At 40.6% G+C, this 23644-nt stretch overlaps 1 protein-coding gene across 1 annotated transcript in view; it reads left to right on the forward strand.

Moving 5' to 3' along the window:
• The first annotated feature begins 664 nt into the window (after positions 1–664).
• Positions 665–23644, forward strand: part of SLC27A6 (solute carrier family 27 member 6) — a 69222-nt gene continuing 46242 nt past the window's right edge. Inside the window, exon 1 of the mRNA XM_077138320.1 lies at positions 665–1428. Coding sequence (XP_076994435.1) covers positions 948–1428 — 481 coding nt within the window. The 5' untranslated portion in view covers positions 665–947. The remainder of the gene's footprint in view (positions 1429–23644) is intronic.

Here is a 23644-nt window from a genome sequence, read left to right on the forward strand (position 1 = left end):
CACACACATTTTGGGAGCAGTTTTAAACCAATAACAACAACAAACAAAAAACCCTCACTTGGCCTCTACAGCATCTTATTTAGTTCTCATTATTTGTTTTACTGATTTGATAACCGCCTGCGGACAATGCGCTTGCACCCCCCAGCCGCGCCCGCTCGGCAGCCCGGGTCCCCCCCGGTCTCCTGGCCCCCCAGTCTCCGCGCCGCAGCTCGCCTTCCCCGGGGACGCGGGTCTCTCCTCGCGTCAGCGTGTTCCGGACCACGGGAAAGGGCCTGGCATGGTCCCCGCGGCCCGAGCGGAGGACGCAGAGCCCGGCCCCGACACGCCCGGCGCGTCCCGTGCGCGCAGTCCGCGGGGACCCGGTGCGTCCGCTGGGAGCTCCGGGGCGGCGGGGGGCGGGGGGCCGGGGGAGTCGGGGGGCCGGGTCGCGCGGGCGGCACGGGCGGAGACACCTCGGGACGCGGCGGGACCTGGCGACCCCGCGCCGCTTCTGGCCGGGGGGAGACGGAAAAGCCGCAGCGTGTCTCAGCCCCGGGGCCGGCGACCCGGAGGAAGGAGAGCGTCTGCCCGGGGCCCTGCTCCGCCCCCGGGGGCTGGGGTGGGGGTGTGGCGTAGGGCCGCCGGGCGCGGGGGACTGACCCACCCCACCGCCAGAGGGGGCCGGAAAGCCCGGGAGAACAGACAAGACGCGGCCGCGGGGAGCGCGCTGGGCCGGGGTTGGGGGATTCCAGGGTCGGCCCCAGTTGCGCTGTCGCCGCCCCGCGTTCCCACGCCTTAGCCCCGGTGCCACCTGGGGCCACCTCCTCCGTGCAAAACTCTGCTTCTGCGCAACTTCCTCGAAGAGGTTGGCACGCCGCGGCGGGTGACAGCTCTGAGCACTGAGGACCAGCCGTGTCCTGCGCCTGGAAGGAGGGGAGGTCAGAGCTGCCCTCTGCGCGCGTGGCCCCATGCTTTTGTCATGGCTAGCAGGTCTGGGGACTGCAATGGTCTTCCTGCACTTCCTGCAGAAACTCCTGTTCCCTTACTTCTGGGCTGACTTCTGGCACCTGCTGAAGGTGGTGCGCTATGGAATTAGGTTGGCGATGTGCAGCCGGAGAGAGGAAGTGGTCACTGTGCTAGAGAGATTCCTGAGCCACGCAAAGCAGCAGCCGCAGAAACCTTTCATCATCTATGAGGGAGACATCTACACCTATCGAGATGTGGACTTGAGGAGTAACAGAGTGGCCCATGCCTTGCTGACCCACTCCGCGCTGAAAAGAGGGGACACCGTGGCGCTGCTGATGAGCAACGAGCCCGATTTCGTCCACGTGTGGCTGGGCCTGGCCAAGCTGGGCTGCGCGGTGGCCCTTCTCAACACCAACGTCCGCGCCAACGCCCTCCTTCACTGCATCCGCAGCTGCAAGCCCAGGGCCCTGGTGGCCGGCGCAGGTAGGGTCAGGGTGTGTCTGCTTGTGCCAGTGGAAACCTGTCCGCCTTCCACCCTGCTTCTTCATTAGAGCAGTTCACAGCTAATGTTTTATGGGGTGTGATGGTATGTGCATGCTAAGGGGACAGGGTGGTGTTACAATCCCTTGACTGATGGTTTAAGTGCCTTGAGGCTAATCACTTCCGCTTTTGTAGATCAGTAAATATAGAGATAGAATCAGCAAACTTTTATAAAATCTCTGTTTCCTCTCCTTTGGGGAGTGGGGCAGTTTTCCTGCTTAGTGGTACCTTCCACAGTTCCAAGAACACAGAGAGATGGAACTTAGGTTCAAAAGTTGCAAACGTTATCAGTTCTCACAAAATATTTAATGATCAGGAACTTTGGAAATCATTGTGGAATGCCTAGCTACCTCTAAGCATATGCTTGCCAAGGCTGGCTTCGTTCTTGTAACAAACGTGTTTAATTTGATGTGCATGGATTCCTATCTCCGTGCCTTCTCCTGTTTGCCTGCCTGCAAATTAGGATCTGCCTGGACAGTTAGGCTCCCACGGCTAAGCCAGGGGTGGCCTTTTGGCTCACTTCGGGCCTCCTCCTCTCTCCTCTGCCCCAGCTGCGCATCATTTTTGTTCTCTGCTTGGTTTCCCCTTTGGACAGCTTTGGATATATTCACACTGGAGCTTGAAGAAAAGCCTTTGGCTAGTACCATGAATAATAAACAGTTTAAAAGAACGTGGAAAGATGGGTTACTTAATTAAAAGGAAACGATTGATGCAAGATGATACTTCTTTGCTATAATACAAAGGTTTATGTGTATTTTTCTTGTGGGCAGAGAAGAAAGGATCCTTGGCAAGGACCATAGTGAAAATGTGTAAGTATTTTGGATTAATAGATGCATGTTGAGAGCTCATATAAAGTTTTTAGATTCACAGAGCATTATGAACTAATAATGTACATTTATACACCCGTGAACGCTAAAGTACGGAGCTTTCCAGGTACCCTTCACCACACCACGTGCGTTAGGCAGTGCACTGAGGAAAGGGTTAGTCCTTCAATTAACTGCCAGCTCTAACTGTGAGCTCATAGAGGAGCAAAGTGTTTTCTCTCAGACAATGATTTTTATTTTGCTTAAGCAACAGTTGCGTGGAGCCAGGAAACTTCCCTTGTGTAATTTGTGCTTATTTTTTCACTCAGTAATCATGTTCTCTGAGGTTGAATCTGGAAGAGGCTAACCGGTGCAGGCAAGTTTCTTTACACAGTAACAATAAGTAGAATAAATGGGTCATGTTGCGCAGACTTTTGATAACTTGGTGTGGCAATGTTTACCATTTGGACAGAGGCAAATGAAAATGTGAATGCAGTAGGATTTATCTCCAGATATACTGTGACATTTTATCCCACTTCCTACATTATTGCCTAACGGCTAAGTTACTGGAGCAAATGGCAACTTCACCTCATACTAAAATTCATAAAGCCATAAATTCCCTTCTGAAGAGCAAACTAAGAGGGCCAGAGTGTCACTGAAAAGATTTCCGTGCAATGATGTAGCGGCCATCCGAGAACTGTCCCCTAGAGATCTCTAGGGACTCCTCAGGAGTGCAGGCGGCTACCTACCTCTCCAAGTAGGACGTTTAAAGTTGCTGTTGAGGGAATTGCTGCTTAATTAGGACCAATTAATTTCAGTCTTACTTGGGCCAGCTCTGGTTTTGTTTTTATTTTTGTTTGCTACCTAATTGCAGTTTCTTTGTTTTTGTTTTTATCTCCAATAGCCAGTTTGTTTGTCTTTTATAAAAAAAAAAAAAAAAAACTACTTTGGAATGCTGGAATTAAAAGTCAAAACCATTTATTGATTTGCTCAGTAGTTAGCTGTGGAAATCAGTTTTCAATCTCACTAAGTACCCTTTATAAGGTACCTTATAAATATATAAATACATATATAAATATAAATTACATGTTTTTTTTTTTTTGATGTTGGGTAATTCCATGATGATCAATGAATAGATTCTGCTGTAACATAGAGCTTAGATCATGGTTCCTTTCTCTGCGTTTGAAATTTTCTATGTTAACAACTGTGTTCTTGGCATCTTGGTTCTAATTGGTAAGCAATACATTCATGTATTTTTTTGTATTTGAAATTTTGGACTTCTTTGACTCCCACTTGGTGTTTCTGATGGCGACATATTTTTAAATCATATCCCCAGGGAGAGCGATGGAGGTCGAGAGACAGTCAAGTGATTTAGACAGACAGACAGACACCAGAAAGACCTGGATTCCTTGTGCTGTGCAGCTCTTTAGCTGTGTGACTGCAGATAGGATTATCACCCATCCTGGGCCTCACCTAACTTATTTGTAAAATGGAACAAATACAGTCTACTGCCAGGGAACTCTGAGGGCTCAGGGGCCTGACTTTTGTAAAGTGGTTAGTGGAGTGCCCGCAAGGCGCTAGCTAGGTCTTTGGTGAATTGAAATAATTGCTATTGTTATTATTATAAGAGTCATTGTGAGACTTTTAGGAGGAAACCTTCTTTGGACTTTGCTGTTACAACCTAATTCGATGTTAGCCGTAATACAAAACAAGTATTATATTTGGAACACTTTATCTCCTTGTGTCTTAGCAAAATTTTAGTTTTCAGAAATTATTCAGAACCAATTTCAAACAGGTTTTAAAGGCCAAATCAGATAATATCCATCGGAGTAGGCAGCTTCAGTCACGCAGAATCAGTCTGCAAACTGTCTTCAGGAACAAGGGAGAGGAGAAGATGCCAGCTAGGCCGTGGGGCAAATGTTTTTCTTGTTGTCATTGTCACGAATGATGACACCAGGTGTCATTTACCCCAGGCTGACCACGTGCAAAGGATTGGAAGTGATTGGCACACTCCATGTTGCATCTGTGCTGTAGAAGACATGTCCCGTGGCATCCCAGGTTCTCCTGGGGTATTTTAGGGCCTACTGAAAATTAAATAGAATTAGACTAAAGGGTTTAGATTAAACTTAGTCCCTCCCCACCCCTTCTTTCAACTCTGATATTGGTAATAGTATTCGTTTCCAAAATTACCAACTCCTTATTTATGCTGCTCTCTTTACTTACAGCAAACAGAAAAATGTTGGGATACTTGTATATCATTTTAAAAAGGGCATATAATACAATATATTATATTAATATTATAATAATACTGCCTTCCATGTTTAAAGTCCATTATAGAATACAAAGGGTTTTTACACATCCTGTCTTCTGTGATGCTCATGACAGCTATGAACACTAGATATTTAGCCTTCTTTTAAAGGGGAGGAAAACGTAGTTTAGCGTGGGTAGGAAACCTCAAACCCAAACACCTAAGAGAGGCAATATAGGGGCTGGAGTTCAGACTTTCTGACACTAATTCATAGAACCTGTCTGGTCCAGTTTCTTTCTCCTCTTCATCCCTCGTCTCCATCTTTTCCTTTCCTCTCCTCTTCCCTCCCCACCCCGTATATCCCCTCCTTCCCTCTCCCACCTGCTATCCATCTGCCTTCTTTTAGTGTCTTTTCCAGCCAGTCCTCCTGCCTGAAGTGTGCCATGGCTCTTTACAGCCACTCAGTGGAATGGCAATTCAGAAACAGGTATTTCTGCATCGTTGAGGAATAGGCCAGCTAGGATGGGCGCTCCTTGAGCTGAGGACATTTATTTTGTTCACTGCTAAATTCTCAGCACCTAGCACACAGGAGGTACTCAGTACTTGACTGGATGAATGAATGCATGACTTAAGAAAAAACTAAGAGGCACTTATGGGCAATTGGCAACTTTTTATTTATTTAGATTTTTTTGGGTTAATAAATTATCCACTCTCTGCTGCCCGTTTGGTAACTAGTTATGAGACCAGAAATATACCTGGGATTTCTTTTTTATGTCATTTTATACATTGCTAAGTGCTAGAATCATAACACCCTAAAAGTTCACAGTCCTTTGTTCACACTAGGCATCCACAAGGTTTTGTATTTAACCAGCATGCGTGTATTTCTGCTCTTCTTTCTCGCTAAACCATGTATACTTTAGATTGGATAGTATTTAATGTTGTAACCTATTTTGAAAGATTTCAGGTTTCTCTTATTGTTCCCAAGAAGTAAATATGCTGTCAGCTGTATAACCTTGCAATTGTGCGTGCAGCCTCGTGCTGTTCATTTTCACCAACTGTTTGCATTCCGGCTGTGCAGGGCAAAGGTTCCAGTTAACAATCGAGCCGCTGTGTTTCTCCAAGTGATTTCCACCCATAAAGGCAACTGCTTTTTAAGGACCCAGGGGAATAAGTTAGAGGAAAAAATATAAAGACTCTAAATTTTCTAGCAAGGACTGTGCATTCAGATAGAAACGATGTGTGGCTGTGTGACTTTTACTGCCTTCTTCATATAAATGACAGCAATACGTATGTATTTTAGTTATGAAAGCATTTTTGTATTTTAATGGTATTTAGTAAAATGACTGTTCTGCTTTTTTCACCCATTTTATACTTATCTAGTTCAAAGACTTCCTTCATTCCAAAAGAACATAATTAATAGTTATAGGAAGTTTAAATTGCTTCAATAGGTCACAAGCTGTTACTGTGAGGACAGAAGCAAAATCAATTTAAGGGGGGGGTTGTTGTGCCTCCTCAGGGATGTGGCAAGACTGAATGGAGAAATACACATCATGGCATGAGACAGACATGGCCATCAGCAGGCTGTGGGCAACTTAGCAGATGCTCCATAAATATTACCAGGTCTTGTGTGAATTAAATAGAAAGCACCCGATAGGGTACCTGGACATAGCGTATATTCAGAGGTTGCCATCGATATTTTAATTGCATGGTGGCGGAGATAGACCCCTAAAGTAAGAGGAGTCTCTGCGGTGGGTGTCTGCGATTGGGAGCTCCTCTGGGTGCAGTGGTGTGTGACAGGAGAGCCAGGCACGTTTTACACCATCCTGTTGAACTGCCTTAAAGCAGCTGTCCGGTCTTTCAGCCTGCTTCCAATCTGTCAGTTGCCAGGACTGGAATGTTGTCAGACAGAAGTTAGGGGCTAGTCAGTTAGCTCTTCTCTGACCACGAGGAGAGTTCGTCTCCCATTTGTAACAAAGAAGGTATGTGGAAAATAGCTAACCACTTGAAATGCAGCTTGGATCTTGCAGAAAATGCCGTTTTTGAATTGCCTTTTAAGAAAATATGACCTGCTTACTGATAAATCTAACTGTGTCTCGAGGGCTTTGATCTACATTTATTCCTTCCAATTTTCACTACTTTATCCTTGAAAAATAGCAAGCTAGCTCCACATGCCGTTGTGATACCATCTGAGTAGCAGTTGTCAATTGGCAATAGGAGACGTGTTGGAAATAACAGTGTCAGTTGATGCTTTCTACTTTTCATTTTCTTGAATAATTTTGCTTATACTAGATATACTGTCTGCTTTCCAAAGATCTGAGATAGCAGGGAGTGAGCACATAAACCCACTTACAAACTGTGTGCATAGATTCAGGGCAGGTAGCAACATTGTTTCAGGGAAAAATATGTTGTTATAGTTGAAACATTGGGGCTCCTGTCATGCATCAGTTTTGTAATCCTGTCTCTTGAGGACGGTGATACTTTGAGGAACGGAGTCCCACTGGCCTCTGCCAACTTGTACCTGCCTCAGCAGGAGCATGAGTAAGTCTGGCTCGGCAGCAGTGCAAACCAGCATCCCATGGGGTGCTTTCCCCACAGAGGGACCTGGACTCCATTGTATGCTTTGCAAAGCAAGGTCTCTCTCCCTTTGGCTTCTCTCTAAAGTCACCTTTATTCAGCTCTCGGCTCTCTATGTAATGAGTGGGAGCTCATTCAATAATCATCATCAGGACCACAGCAAACAGCAGTAGTAATAATAAAACAACAACAATAGCCACCATCTACTGAAAAGTGACTGTTTGCCAGGCACCATAGTGCATGGCTTGGATGTACCATTTAATTCTCCCCCCCAACTGTATGAGATGCAGAGAGTCACTTTTCAGATGAGAAAATGAAAGTGCAAAGAAATGAAGTGACTTGTCCAAGGTCACACAGCTAGCAGCTTTTCAATCCAGAGGGAGTGGCATTTCAGTCTAGATCCACCTGCTTGAAAAGTCTGTACTCTAATGAATCAACCAGGGATTCTGCTGTTTTGCTGAAACAATGTGTTTTCATTGGTGGAGGAGGGTCTACGGTGTAGATTGGAACCCATTCTGGGAGACTGCCTCTGCTTCCCAGTTGCTAACTTTTCCCAGTCTTCATTCCTTTCTCACAGACAAAACAGTTCGTGCTGCCATACACATAGAAAAAGGCTAACACTTAATGTAGGATCATTATTTTCTCTTAAGAAAAATCTATTTAATTTTGCCACACCTGAATACAACCTGCTAAATGACTGAGAAGTTAGGTGTTTGCTAGCTGCCGGAATGCAACACACCAGAGACGGATTGGCTTTTAATACAAGGGGATTTATTTCGTAAGTTCTTCAGAGGAAAGGTAGCTAACTTTCCACTGAGGTTCTTCCTTACGTGGGAAGGCACAAGATGGTCTCTGCTGGCCTTCTCTCCAGGCCCCTGGGTTCTAACAACTTTCCCCGGGGTGATTCCTTTCAGCATCTCCAAAGACCTGGGCTGAGCTGTGAGTGCTGAGATGAAGAATGCCGAGCTGCTTGGGCTGTACTACGCTGAACTCTCTTATTTAAGCACCAGCCAGTTAAGTCAAAAGTCATTCATTGCAGCAGGCACGCCTCCTAGCTGACTGCAGATGTAGTGAGCAACAGATGAGGTTCACGTACCATTGGCTCATGTCCACAGCAACAGAACTAGGTGCCTACGCCTGACCAAGTTGACAACTGAATCTAACTACCATGGTGCATAATTTGCATAATTCTTTAAATTAACTTAAATAAATGAACCATTCAAGTGGAGTAGAGGAAATAAGTTTTATTGGCTGTTTTCAGGATGAAGAGACTTTGAGAGGCTTTCACGGGATGGCACTCTAGGCTCTGAATTAGGGCTCTCCAGAGAAAGAGAACACACTCATCTATAGGATGTATGTAGGAGGCTTATTATAAGGAATTGATGCACGTGACTGTGGGGGCTGCTAAGTCTGAGTCTGTAGGGCAGGTCTCAGGCAGAAATGCTCACAAAGGTATTGCTGAAATTGAGTCCAAATTCCCCTACATCCTTTCTCATCTCTGAAATCCAGTTCTTGCTTTTAAGAACTCCAACTGATTGGCTGAGGAGACTCCCCACCTACTGAGGGCAATCTCCTTTATTGACTGTCAGTTGATGAGCTGTACACACAATTTGCAAAAATCCCCCTGCAGCAAAAAGCTGTGTGTGCTTGGACAATCCAGTGGTCACCACAACCCAGCCAAGTTTGCACATGAAATCAAATGTTACGCTGTCCAAATGCAAATTTTGACTTATACTCTTTCTAACAATATTATGTATTACTTCATAAATAATACAATTCAAAAGCCAAGTCAAGTAAACCATTTTCTCTAATGCCTTTTGGTTGTTGGTAAAGCCCATGTACTATCTACAATGAGGGAAAAATAAATTAAATCTCTCCATTTCCAAAGTGTATCAGAACAACGTAGTTTTTACAAGGTGATTGTAAGCTTTGTAATAAAGAATGGTTGAGAATAGCAAAGAAACATTTGAAATAATAATGATTAGTGAGAGAATACTAGCAGAACCAAATCTATGAAAACATATAAAGCAGCAGTAATTTTTAAATTATGGAATAAACATAAAAGTTGACAGAGAATTGAGTGAGACAGAATAACCTGAAGCACCTATCAATGGAAAAGGGAAGAATTATTCAGTAAAATATTTGGGGGCAGCTGAGTTTGAAAATAATCATAATTAACAGCAGCATAATGTAAGTCTTAAACTTTAGGGAATAGGTTTTGGAGTCCACAATACCTGAATTCAATTATAAGCTCTGTCATTTATTAGCTAGGGCAGATTTTTTTTTTAATTAGCTTAGGCAGTTAATTTTTCTGATTTTAAATTTCCTTCAAATTCCTTATGTCCATATCCTTAAAATGGAGGTAACACATGCCTCCTATAGTTATTATAACTATTCATAAATGAATATTTGTAAAAATAGCTGATATTAAGTATTAATATCTGCATCTTGATATGAATTGCTTTAGGACCTTCCTTGTTTAACCATCAGTTTTCTTAAAAAACATAGTCCCTGGGGGCAGGCCGCAGTGGCTTAGCAGGTAGAGCTGTTGCCTGCTGTGCTGGAGACCCAGGTTTGATTCCCAGTGCCTACCCATGCAAAAAAACAAACAAACAAAAAAACCATAACCTCTCCGTGCATTATATGACAAAACTGCTCTGACTAGTAGAAAGCAGGTATATAAGCATACGGCAAGACCCCTAATTAATCTCAGGATATTTTATGTATGTTGTTTTGCAGTAATAGGCATATGGCAAGATCCCTAATTAATCTCAGGATATTTTATGAATATTGTTTTGCAGTATGGAAGCTAAAGGTAACCATTTGTGGCTAAATTTCGTATTAGGTATTTTAATTCATAGAAGTTTAAATGACAATGTCAGTGCATTAAGAGCTATAAGCAATTGATTTCCCCTCCCATATCTTTAAAATAATTAGCCTGTTTCATGTAGTATAAGATCATTTAAAATGCCTTTTAGTTTTTAGTGCAACATAATGTAATTCACACTAATGGCACTTGAGAGGAATATATTAAGTTTTTATCCCATTGATTTTATAGTCTCAGAAATGTGAACAAGAAATACAATGATGGTGTAGAAATAAGAAATCAATGCATACAAAAATGCTAACGAATGACAGGTGGGGATCGTATTCTACTTGTTTTTATGCTTATAATTGCATGTAATGGTGTCATGCAAATGGGGAAAATGATATGTATTTCTTGAAAGGACGTATTGCTTTGGAAAGGTAGATTGACAATGTGGTCTTAGTTTCAGATCAAAGAAAGTTAAGGTGTCTCATCTTCTTATTTCAGTTGTCTGTCGAGGTCTGTATTTATAGTGGACCCAGAGGGCAGAGCTCACCTCTGGTGACCGGATCTATCTGTCAGCATCTGTGATGTATGTGTGCCAGCTGCAGTTAGGAAAATTATGGGACAGGATACACAGCATTCTTTTGAGGAACTTACACTTCTGTTGGTTTTAATGGTAGTTAACTTCTCTTGAGAATATTTGAACACATACTAATTTGTGTCAGAATTTACTTTTTTGAGTGATGCTAAAATTCTTCATTTTATTAAGAAACACTGGCAATAAGTCAATACTTCTTTTCCTATCCTTGACTTTTAAATTCTTTTTAAATTTCAATTTCCACCATCTTTGTCCATTATCACTGTTAAAGAGATAAGTAATTTATTAGGCATGATTCCATTTGGCAATTCTAAATGTCTCAGCTAAATCTATTTAATTTTAAAATATGCAGGAAATGAAATAATATCTCCTCTGATTCCTAGGAATTTGCTTACTTCCTTTTTCTTTTAAAAGCTGTCACACTGTGTAAAAACCTCCTGTGTTTTTTTAAGCCCTATAATTTCAACAAAGTTTTGGTGATACTTTTAATCATATTATAATTCAATTTGCATTTATGTCCCCAGTTTAGTCCTACATATTAAGAACATATTCAAGTTTGTGCTGTTAATTTACAATTCCAGACGAGGAATTTGAAGTGAAGGTAACAGAATGAGTAGATTCAGAGACTCATGTTCAAATCACCAGAGGGGGTCATTAAAATGAAATCTAGAGCTAATTGTTTTTTAGATGTAATTAATATAGGATATTAAAATTAATATCCTATATTGAAAAGTGTGTTAATCCAATGGGATGCTTCTTTTTTAAAAAAGAAAGTCCAGATAGTTTACTTGTCTTGCTTTTTAAATTTGTTTCTGACTTGTCTTTCTCCACAGCATTCCTTGTGGTTTTTCACTTTTCTTTCTTGTCAAAGTAATCTGTAAACATATGCTGGGTATACTCAGTGGAACCAGATATTTTATCTGGACTCTTACATTTTCTTTATGTGGATTTGTTACGGAAATAAGGATTGAAAAAAAATTGTAAAGTCCCAAATATTCCCACCAGACATATCAATGCCTTTATCTTTTCTGTGTTTCCAATTTTCTTGCAAGTTTTATTTGTGAACTGCCTAGTTCTATTGACATATATCCCTTGCTACTTCTTTGTGATCAATTTGGGTTATAGATTTTGAGGAAGTAAATCATGTTTTTTTCCAAAATGAATTGTGTTATAGTAGGACGAAACAGTCACTGACAGATGGCTTTTTGAGATAACCAGATACTGAGTCATGTTGCCAGGAAAATGATTAATGCCTTATTCTGCATACATATTTTAAGCAGACTGTATCTTGTGTTTATTTACTAAATTGTATTTTAAAAACTTAGAAAAATATAATTTCTTTAGATAGAAAGGCTCTGACCAGGGTAATTTTACATTTACTAACATGATTTTTTGTCATTCATTTCTTTTACATTGTAATGTGTAGGTTTTAGAATAAATTAGACTTGGATTAGAATATTAACTCTACTGTTCATCAGCTCATAGCTTTGGTATAAAGAATTAACTCCTTGTATGCTTTTTTTTAAGAACACATAAATTCACCCCAGGATTTTTACAAGAAGTATGAGACAAATTACGTGTAAAAATGCTTTGCATAGAACCTGACATATAGCTCTTCCCTTATCATTCCCTGGGGTGGTACAAGGACATCTTCAGTCCTGTCCTATCCTCTAGGTGTCAGGCCAACTGAATGCCTACTCTCTCAAATACCTACTGTCTGAAACTGAAAAGAAAATCGACTTACTATTATTTCCCTTGCTCATCTGCCTGTTCTCAGTGGAGCCGTCATTATCCCAAGCTCCAAAACTGAATTTATTGACTCAATTCCTGATTTCCCATCCTTGCCTCTCTCACTGATAGCCAACAGAAACTTTACATTCCTGTCAAGCTGGTTTCCTCACCACCCACCTCCAGGGTGTCCTTCTTATCCATCTCTCTGTATCTATCCTGCACCTCTTTTCCCTCCTGATTACCCTCCTGCACAGAGCGAATGCTCAGAAGATACTTCCCATCTGAATGAATAGAGGGTGGGTGGCTGTATGGGAGAACTATCATGCAGTGTTTGGGTAATGTGCTTATACTGGGTGCAGTTATAATATTGCAGATATAGTTATGAAGAGTTGAAATTACTCTCCAGGCCTAAATTCATCTCTGATTATAAGTTAATCAGTTTTGAAAAATTAAAATACCATCATGCTGGAAGATCATTGATCCATAGCAATGTTCTTACACATACAGATTGAGAGGATTGTAGCCCCTTTTATCTGATAATAGTAGGTCTTTTGGAAAACTTTACATTGTATGTCTCTCTTTAGCATTAAAAAAATGTAGATTAATGAACCACCTACAAATCTGGAGACAGTTGCTTGGTTAAGTTCTTTTTAGGTCTTAGATGTAAGGATCTAAGTTCCTTAGACCTTAAAATTAATATCCTATATTGAAAAGTGTATTAATTTGAAAAATCCAATGGGGTGTTCTTCAGGAAGCCTGTGATAGTTTGCAAGCTGCTGGAATGCAATATACCAAAACTGGAACTGCATTTAAAAAGGGGAATTTAATACATTGCAAGTTTATACTTCTAAGCCTATGAAAATGTCCAAACTAAGGCATCCAGGGAAAGATACCTTAATTCAAAGAAGGCCAGTGGGTCAGGAACACCTCTGTCAGCTGGGAAGTCCTGTGGCTGGCATCTGCAGGTGCCTTGCTCCTGGGCTCTCTTGCTTTCAGTCTCTGTTCTTGTGGGGGTTCTCACTTTGCTTCTCTGGGGCTGGCTTTAATCTCTTGTCTTCCCTTGGCTCTCTCCAGGTTCTGGCTTGCTTAACATCTCATGGTGACATCTGCTGGGCTCCAAGCATCTCCTAACACATCTGTGTCTGTGTCTCTGTTTCCCAAGTGTCAGCGTCTCTGTCAGCTCTGCTCTGAAATTTCTGCCAGCTCTGTTGTTTCTCACTCTCTCCAAAATGTTTTCTCTTTTAAAAGATTCCAGTAAACTAATCAAGACCCACCTGAAATGGGTGGAGTCACATCTCCATCTAATCAAAGGTCACACCCACAAAACCGAATCAAGATTAAAATATGGCTTTTCTGGGGTACATAATATTTTCAAACTGGCACAATACCCAAGAAAGTTAATGTAGATTTTTAGCATAATTAATAGAGCATTTAGAAGCCCTTATCTTTTAGGAAAAAACTACTTTCAGAAATAAAAGTATTTGACAGTTGTTTTATATTGGGGTGAACACAAACTATAGCAGGGGGTTGTTGTATTTCATCTTTACACATTTTCCAGAATTATGTTGATTAACACATGTGCCGGTTTGAAAATAGTATGTACTTCAGAAAAGCCAAGTTTTAATCCTGATAAAATCTTGTGAGGGGATAGCTGTTTCTTTTAATTCTGATTCAGTATTGTAGGTGGACACTTTTGATAGGTTATCTCCATGGAGCTGTGTCTCGTCCAATTGGGGGTGTGACCTTTTGATTAGATGGAGGTGTGACTCTACCCATTCAAGGTGGGTAAACTACTGGAGTCCTTTAAAAGAGGAAACATTTTAGAGAGAACTCAGAACAGAGACACAGATGCTTGTAGATGCCTGGAGACCAGCAGACATCACCAAGTGCCTTTCCATGAGATGTTAAGCAAACCAGAACCTGGAGAGAGCCAAGGGAAACCAAGAGATGGAAGCCAGCCTTGGGGAAGCAAAGTAGTTACCCCAACAGGCACTGTGGCTGAAAGCAGTGGAGTTCAGGAGCAAGGGACAAGCAGATACCAGCCACCTGCCTTCCCACCTGACAAAGGTATTCCAGACCCATTGGCATTTCTTGAATTAAAGTATGTTCCATGGATGCCTTAGTTTGGACATTTTTATAGACAGAGTTGTAAACTTGTAACTTATTAAATTCCCTTTTAAAAAGCCCCTCCATTTCTGGTATATTGCATTCCAGCAGCTTAACAAAATAACAAAATAGGTAAACCATAATTTATATATTTATCCTGCCTCTTTTATTAAAGTTTCTCCTTGTTGGGGATGAAGCTCTGACCTGTAGCTGACCACATATATTTTTATAGAAACGTTAGAGCAAAGTAGTGCAAATGACAAATTTGGCTATCTCTGTGATGTAGCTTTTTTCTAAAAATAACTAAAACCAGGACTACCAACATCATACCAGTGTCTAGGAGATCAGTATCATGATATAACATGGATAGCAAAAATATTGCCAAGTTTTTAGGAATTTTATACAATCTCTAATATATGAATAACATTTCACCCATACGAATTTAGCTAACAAAAGGATAGAAAATTCCCTTTACTACTGTAATACTTTCTAAACAACCTCCTATGTAACATGTTAAATTATTTTGGTACTTCACTTTTACAAAGTGAAAGAACAAATCCTTTTCTCAATGTAGCCATCATTACCCCAAACTCCATAACCTCCTTTTAAAATTTTCCTTTTAAAGACGACTTGCGTTCTGAAATAAAGGATAAGTCAATATAAGCATTAACAAAAGTATTATTCTGATAAAAAAAATATTTGTCTTCCACACAAAGTATTTGGATGACTAAGAAAAACTTTTATAACTTTTCATTAAGATCAGACTAGCAATTCACATTATTTTAACAGAGAATAAATTAAACTTTAGATTTGTATGAATACACAGTTTGACAAAAAAGTTCTTTTTTAAAAAATATTATAAACAGGCTTATTAATTTTTGGTTGACACTGACTATGACAGACAGAACTCACTTTTATAAACCCTCCGTAATTTTCCATGTCCATTTAGGACTTATAGCCAGATACAGACAAAATTCGCTTTAATAAGAAAATGTTAGTATGGAAAATAATAAATATATTCCTTCAATTTGCTAAAGCTGCTGGACTGCACTATATAAGAAATGGATTGGCTTTTACAAAAGGGATTTATTAGATTGCAAGTTACAATTCTAAGGCCATGAAAATGTTCAAATTAAGGCACCCAAAAGAGAATACCTTCTCAGAGGAAAGGCTGCTTACATCAGGATTCCTCTGTCACATGGGAGGGCACATGGTGATGTTTGCTTGTCCTTTTCTCGAAAAAGGTCTCTGTAGGCATTTTCTTTCTCTCTCAGCTTCTTTTGGCTCCAAACCTTCTCCACAATGTCTCTCCCTTAAAGGAGTCCAGTAAGCAAATTAAGACCCATTTGAATGGGTGATGTCACATTACCGTGTTTCCAATGAGATGTGACCCCAACCATTGAAGGTGAGTCTTAATCTGCTTGCTGGAGTCCTTTAGGTGGGAAGTATTTTGAAAAAAAGCTCAAACATAGATGCTTGGAGAAGGAACACACCCCAGCAGTTGCTAAGCTAAGAGATGAAATCCAGAGTTTTCCCCAGAAAAGGCCAGAGAAGACCCACAGACACTTAGAGAGACAAAGTCCCTAGAGTTGCTAAGAGAAGACCTGCAGGACAACAGAGTAAAAGCTACTGGAATCCAAAGCTGAATGCTTCTGGGAGCAGGGACTACCAGAATCCAGCCGTGTGCCTTCCCAGGGGATAGATGTGTCCCAGCGCCACTGGCACTTTTTCAGGGTCAAAGTATCATCTTGTTGATACCTTACTTCAGTAATTTTCTTGGTCTTAGAACTGTAAATTACTTAATAAATCCCCTTTGTAAAAGCTAATTTGTTTCTGGTGTATTGCATTCTGACAGCTTTAGCAAACCAAAACAGATTTTGGTACCAGAGAAGTGGGGTGCTGTGATTTGCAAACACCAGAAACACTGAAACAGCTTTATAAATGGATTAAGGGAAGTTTCTGGAAAAATTGTGAGAATTCTCAAAGAATTCTCTGATAAAATTCTCTATCAAAGACGGTCTAGAATGTTTTAAAGAGACTGTTGGTAGAAATCTGGGCACTGCAGGTTCTTACAATGAAACCTTAGACAGAAATGATAAATATATCATTACAAATTGGAATAATGGGGACCTTTGTTTTATGTGGCAGAGAATTTGGCAAAACTGAGTCCTAGTACTGAATGTAAGGGAGAATTTGAAAGTGATGAACTGGGATATCTGGCTGAGGAAATTTCCAAACTAAATGTGGAAAATGCAGCCTGGCTCTCCATATAGCTTATAGTGAAATGTGACAGGAAAGGGATAAGTTGAGAACTGAATTCTTGGGCACAAAGAAACCAGACATTGATGTCTGGAGAATTCTGGGCTTTCAGAAAGTGAGACCCCAGAGAATAATCCCCATATGAGGATTTAACCAAAGATGGAACCAGTCAGCTATTACAGGACAAACCAGAACAGGAACTGGAGTTATCCAGAAAGAATTTGTGGAAAGTCTTATTGTCTGATGGTTGTGACCCCTGTATGCTATACACCAAACCAACAGATTCATCGTGAGATCTATATGAATGCAACCACTGCCAGTCTGGGACTTAAAGGGATGGAAAAGGGATAGATTGAAGGAAAAATGACTTCCAAGGCAGAACCATGGAAGCTGAGGCTTGGAACCAAGCAATCTTGGGCCAGGAGAGCAAATCTACCCATGCATGTGGAGAGGGTGAGTTTATCTAGAGGCAGAGGGCAGGCTTTGCACCTTGATGTTCAGGAAGTGTTTCAGTTCCCCAGGCCTTAGGGAGGGTAGAGTACATTCCCCAGAGGTTGGGGAGAGCCTAGCCACCACCCCACTGTTCTAAAGGAGTTGAGTGTGTGCCCTCAAGATGGCAGAGAGTCCGGGTGCCACCCAGATGCTTGAGCAGGGTGGTGCCAAGAATATTGTGGTCTCTCTAATGCTCCCAAATGTTAAAACTCTCACCACGGTGTATGGAGAGAGCAGGACAGCTGCTTATGCACTGCCACTTTCTCAAGTCCCGAGGATGAAACGTAACTCTATTAATGATTCTCAGACCTTAAAATCTAATGGAGAGTGGGCAGTCATGGCTCAGTGGCAGAGTTCTCACCTGCCATGGTGGAGACTTGGTTCATTTCCTGGTGCCTGCCCATGTAAAATTAAAAAGAAAAATCTATTGGCGTGTGCCGTGCTGGCTTTCAGAACTGTTTGGGTCTGGTGATGTCTGTTTTCCTTCCAGTTTCTTTTTATGGCATTGGAAATGTTTATCCTGTGAATGTCCCCCCTTTCTACACTACCAGCAGATAACTTCTTCCAAGTGTCACAGGTCCACAGCCAGAGGATAATTTTGCTTTAGGACAGGCCTAGCCTGCCACCGATTTTGATGAGTCTTTGTACTGTTTTTGATTTAGTACTGTATTTGTGTTGTTACTGAAATGGTTTAAGTCATTTCTGATATTGTGATGGAATGAATGTATTTTATCTATGGAAAAAAAAAACGTGTCTTTTTAGAGTCCAGAGGATGGAATGTGCTGGTTTGAAACTGTTATGTATCCCCAAAAAGCCATGTTCTTTTAATCCAATCTTTTGCAGGCAGGCTTACTGTTGAGTGGGACCATTTGGTTAAGTTGTTTCCATGGAGATGTGATGCATCCAATTCAAGGTGGGTCTTAATCCTTTCCTCCTTGAGATGAAAATGCTCCAGTTGATGCTAAGCATGGACCCACACCTATGTTTTTTTAATTCATTTTGGTGGGAGCAGACCTTTTGTTCAGTGGGGCCTTTGATTAGGTTGTTTTTGTTTTGCTAAAAGCTTCCAAAATGCAATATACCAGAAATCGATCAACTTTTACTATAGGGATTTATTGAGTTACAAGTTCAAGTTCTAAGGTCATAAAAATGTCCAAACTAAGGCATCCAGAGAAAGATAATGACTCAGCAGAAAGGCTGCCAGCATCTGGGACACCTCTGTCAGCTGGAAAGGCTGGTCCTTGGTCCCAGCTCTGTTGTTTTCAGCATCAGATTTCCAGGGCTTTCTCTCTGTGTCCTGCAGGACTTTTCTTAGCATTTCTGGGGGCAGGGCTGTGAATCCTCTCTTAAATTGTCTTGGGGCAAACCCTAGATTTCTTCTCTTAGCTTCCCTTGGCTCTGTCCAGGTTCTGGCTCTTTCATGCGTGCTTGCTTCCAACAATAGTATTTATGAAGGCAAGAGATAGAGAAACTATAGAATAATGGAAGAAGGAAGTAATTTATGCTTGGGTTTGGAACATAGTCAAGCATTTCTATACTTTATACTCATAACACACAGATGATTACAATATATCTGTAATCTCTCAGTCCAATCCAGCACCATTTTCAAATGTCAGAAGAGCTCACGTTTGAAATATAATTAGCTTTTCAATAATTAAGGGATTTATATCCAGGAAAATCTCAAATAACACCAAGAGTATGTTGGTTCACAAAATTAAGTTATGGTTCCTTGAAAAAAGTAGTTCAGAGCTCTACTCACTCAAATTCTGCTTTCTTATTTAAGAGTATTACAAGTGTCATCTCTTTCATGAGGTTTTCTTCGGTCACTCTTTATCTATCTGCTTTTTAAAAATTCTTCCAGCATTTTTTTCCTTTATTATTACTGTATCATACTATTTCCTAGTACAAGTATATTCTAACTAGAATATAAATTATTTGAAGCAAAGAATTATGCCTTCTGTATTCACGACAGCATCCACTAACAAAAATGTGCTGTTGACATTAACAAAGCCACTACAAATTCAAATTCTTCCACATACTGAGGTAACAAATGGCAAAGTAAGAAAAAAGCCCATTTTTTGAGATTCGGCTAATCAAGGTTATATGTCTTACTAAACTTAACTGATTTTTTAAATAGGATATATTTGAATGATCATCATATTCTCATTTTATCATTTAATATGGGTCATTATTATCAGATACATTGCTCAGTTTATGCAACCCCTCTAATTAAGTTATTTTTAAGAGGAATTTTGAGAATGAACTTACAATACTAGCTTATTTTTATCAATAAGCTTGTATAAATTTAGGGAAGACAGGGCTAAGCAGAATAAAATTGCGTTTGTTCAATTCAAAAATTCATCATAAGATTCCTTCTTTTGGAGTTGTTTCAGTTTGTTAAACTGGTGAAATGCAATATACCAGAAATGGAATGGCTTTTAAAGAGGGAATGTATGAAGTTGCAAATTTATAGTTCTAAGACTGTGAAATTGCCCTAATTAAGGCACCAACAAGAGGCCACCTTCACTCAAGAAAGGCTGATGCTGTCCAGAGCACCCTGTCAACTGGGGGGGCATGTGGCTGGTGTCTGCTGTCGTCTTTGGCTTCTAGACACCTCTGTCAGCTGGGAAGGCACATGGTGATGTCTGCTAGCTTTCTCCACCAGCTTCTTCAAATGGCTTCCCCAGGGGACATTTTCTTCCTACAACTCCAGAGGTCTCTGGCTGTGTGGGCTCTTTTGGCTCTAAAACTTTTTCCAAAATGGTTCCCTCTTAAATGGTTCCACTAAGCAACCCCACCTTGGATGGGTGGAGACACACCTCCATGGAAAACATCCAATCAAAAGGCCCTGCCTACGCTTATGTGACACCTGAGACTCAGAGTTAGAACTCTGAAGCTGTGAAGGTCAGCAGTACCCCATACAGGGGCTGTTTAAAAAGTTGAAAAGGGGATCAGACATCAAGTAGAAATGTGAATGAAGCTGATCTGGATAGGACTAAGGTATATCAGAAGACTGGATAAAGGATGATATCGTCCATGCTTTAAAACTTCAACTTCTGTGTGAGACTAAAGGGAGAGATGTTTATGTGGTGCACGATTTATATTTTGGATAGTGCATTACCTTGTATGGTCAGTTTAATTAACACCATAAGTACATGGAATCTGGAATAGGGCGTAAGATCTTGGTTTGTCCAGGTGAGTGTGATGCCCTGATAAATCCCAGAGTGATGTGGACAGCGAATAAAGAAGTATTTGCAAAGTCCCCTTGGGGAAATGGGGAGGAAGGGGGCAATATTCAACTTCCCATTTGGGGAATTTCTGATATTCTCGCAAGCATTGGGAACAGCCAAATCAATAGGCCAAGCCCCTGATCTTGAGATTTGTCACTATGAAATTTATTCCTGCAAAGGATAGGGCCTAAGAGTTACCCCCCAGAAAACCTCTTTTAATGCTCACATATGGCCTCTCTCTCTCTCTCAGCCAACACAGCAAGTGAACTCTGCCTTCCCCCTCTACATGGGACATGACTCCCAAGGGTGTAAACCTCCCTGGCAATGTGGGACTGAAGTCCTGGGATGAGATGGGACCCAACATCAAGAGATTGAGAAAATCTCTTGACTAAAAGGGGAAAGAAAGAGATGAGACTAAATTAAGTGTTGTGGTTAAGGAATTCCAAACAGAGTCAAGAGGTTATCCTGGAGGTTATTTGTTCTAGTTTACTAGCTGCTGGAGTGCAATATATCAGGAAGGGAATGGCTTTTTAAAAGGGAAATTTAATAAATTGCTAGTTTACAATCCTAAGGCCGAGACAATGTCCCAGTTAAAGCAAGTCTATAGAAATATCCAATCTAAGGCATCCAAGGAAAGATGCCTTGGCTCAAGAAGGCCAATGAAGTTCAGAGTTTCTCTCTCAAATGAGAAGGCACATGGTGAACATAGTCAGGACTTCTCTCTCAGCTGGAAGGGCACATGGCGAACACGGAGTCATCTGCTAGCTTTCTCTCCTGGCTTCCTATTTCATGAAACTCCCTGGGAGGTGTTTTCCTTCGTCATCTCCAAAAGTTGCTGGCTGGTAGACTCTCTGCTTTGTGGTGCTGCAGCATTCTCTGCTCTCTCCGAATCTCCTTCATTCTCCAAAATGTTTCTTCTTTTATAGGACCCCAGAAACTAATCAAGATGCACCCAAATGGGTGGAAACACACCTCTACCTAATCCAGTTTAACAACCACTCTAATTAAATCTCATCTCCAGAGAGATGATCTAATTACAGTTTCAAACATATAATACTGAATAGGGATTAGAAGAAATGGATGCCTTTACAAAATGGGATTAGGATTAAAACATGACTTTTCTAGGGTACATACATCATTTCAAACCAGCACATTATTCTTACACATTAAATAGATATCCCCTTTACAGTTTATGGTGTATTGGAGTGGCTGAAGAGAAGTACCTGAAACTGTAGAGCTGTGTTCCAGTAGCTTTGTTTCTTGAAGATGATTGTATAATGCTATAGCTTTTACAATATAGCTTTTTCACGTGGTTGTGAAAACCTTGAGTCTAATGCTCTTTTTATCTAGAGTATGGACAGATGAGTAAAAAATATGGTTAAAAACAAACAAATAATAAGGGAAACAAAGGTTAAAATAAATTGGGTAGATGAAATACTGGTGGCCAATGAGAGGGCGGGGTAAGGGGTATGGTATGTATGAATTTTTTCTTTTTTGTTTCTTTTTTTGGATGATGCAAATGTTCAAAAAATTGAACATGGTGATGAATACACAACTGTGTGATGATATTGTGAGCCTTTTATTGTGACCATGTATGGAATGTTTGCATGTCAAGAATGTTTGTATGTTGTTTCATCAATAAAAATATTTTTTAAAAAATAAGTCCCACCTACAATTGGGTGGGTCATATCTCCATGGAAACAACTTAATTAAAAGATCCCACCCAGCAATACTGAATCAGGGTTTAAAAACATGGCTTTTCTGGGATTCACAACAGTTTCAAACCAGCACAGAGCATTAAAAAATCTTTGTTTTTATAATATCCTAAAATTACAAACAGCCTTAAAAATACATTGGCTGTCAAGTTCTGGAAATCATACTGCAATTGTTTACTGTGTATCAAGCCTACATCCTGGAAAAATTTTCAGTAATTCTCAAGGACCTTTCATTTAACTTACTGAAAATTTAGCTCTTATTCAGTAACTCCTGTCCCAAGGCTACTTATATTTTTATGATTTGTTTTCTATGTGACCATTGCAAAGTTATTACTTTAAAAAAATAATTTTAACAAACATGGCCTATTTGGCAGCATTTTTTCTATGCCTACCATTTTTAATCTCCATACCCAGTAAGAAAAAAATTCTAAGCCCCACCTCCCCCATGTTTCTGTACCCAGCTTTTCCCCATACCTGCTTTAGGTGGTCGGGCCAGGACAGATAAGACAGAAAGCGTGAGGCCTGGATGGTTGAATCAGGACTTAAAAGTTTTAGATGAGGGTGTTGGGATTTGAGAGTTCCTATGCTCTTCTCTTAATATTTCCAGTTGTTAGGTCTATTTCATTTGAGGCTGCGAACTGGTCAATTGGAAAAATTCTTGCCTTTTCCAGAGGCAGCCCTCTGGCAGACTTATGCTGCCTTAAGGACATTCTCCTTTCTGAGGTCCAGGCTTGTTTACAGTAATTACAAAACTAAGACGTTGAACCCTGTTTCCCAGAGAGTTTTTTCCTTCTGGGATTTCAAGAGCAGTAATGTATATGTCTAGATACACGCTTATTTGTTTTTAAGCAATTCAAAGAGAGAGCGCTTCAAGAATTTTTTGTTAATTTGCCATTTCCATCTGGAGGCATAAGAATATACATTGAAGATGTACATGAACTCAAAATAGAAAGTTACAAGAAGCAGAAACACAGAAATACTTTTGAGAGGGACCAATAAAGGATTGAATGTATATTATCTTATCCCATTTCTGCCCTTTTGCAGAACAATTACAGAGTCATTCTCAGGCCATTTCTTCCCTGATTCTAAATCATATTGAGGCCAGATGGTGTGATAAACCTTTTTCTCACAGGTTCATAACTAAAATCTTTCCAACGTTTCAATACAGCTCAAAGGTTCCCATTTTAAAGAATTTCTGTGATCGGTAGCCAGTTGAGAATACATGACCCATACAAATGCATACAAAAACACCAACTAACGAACTTAAAGACACTTAGCACTATATAAGTAATACACCTGTTAATAATGAGATAGAACACACCAATTAACAGTTAAATAGGCATTAAACACTTTAAGTAACGCACTTATTTACAATTAAACAAGCATTAAGCACTCTCTCTACCTAGGTAACACCACTTAACAGTTAAAGAGGACTACTTAATTTCATTAAATGCTGGTTAATTGTTGGATTCCTTATTTTTGGAGTATGCTCAATATTCCATCTCAGATCAGGACCTTGAGCCCTGTGCAGAAGGACACCCAAAAACACAGGAAGGAGTAGAGGTCAAGGTGAAGATGCCCATTGTGTGAGGGA

Source organism: Tamandua tetradactyla, chromosome 20 (assembly GCF_023851605.1).
Source record: "Tamandua tetradactyla isolate mTamTet1 chromosome 20, mTamTet1.pri, whole genome shotgun sequence".
NCBI lineage: Eukaryota > Metazoa > Chordata > Mammalia > Pilosa > Myrmecophagidae > Tamandua > Tamandua tetradactyla.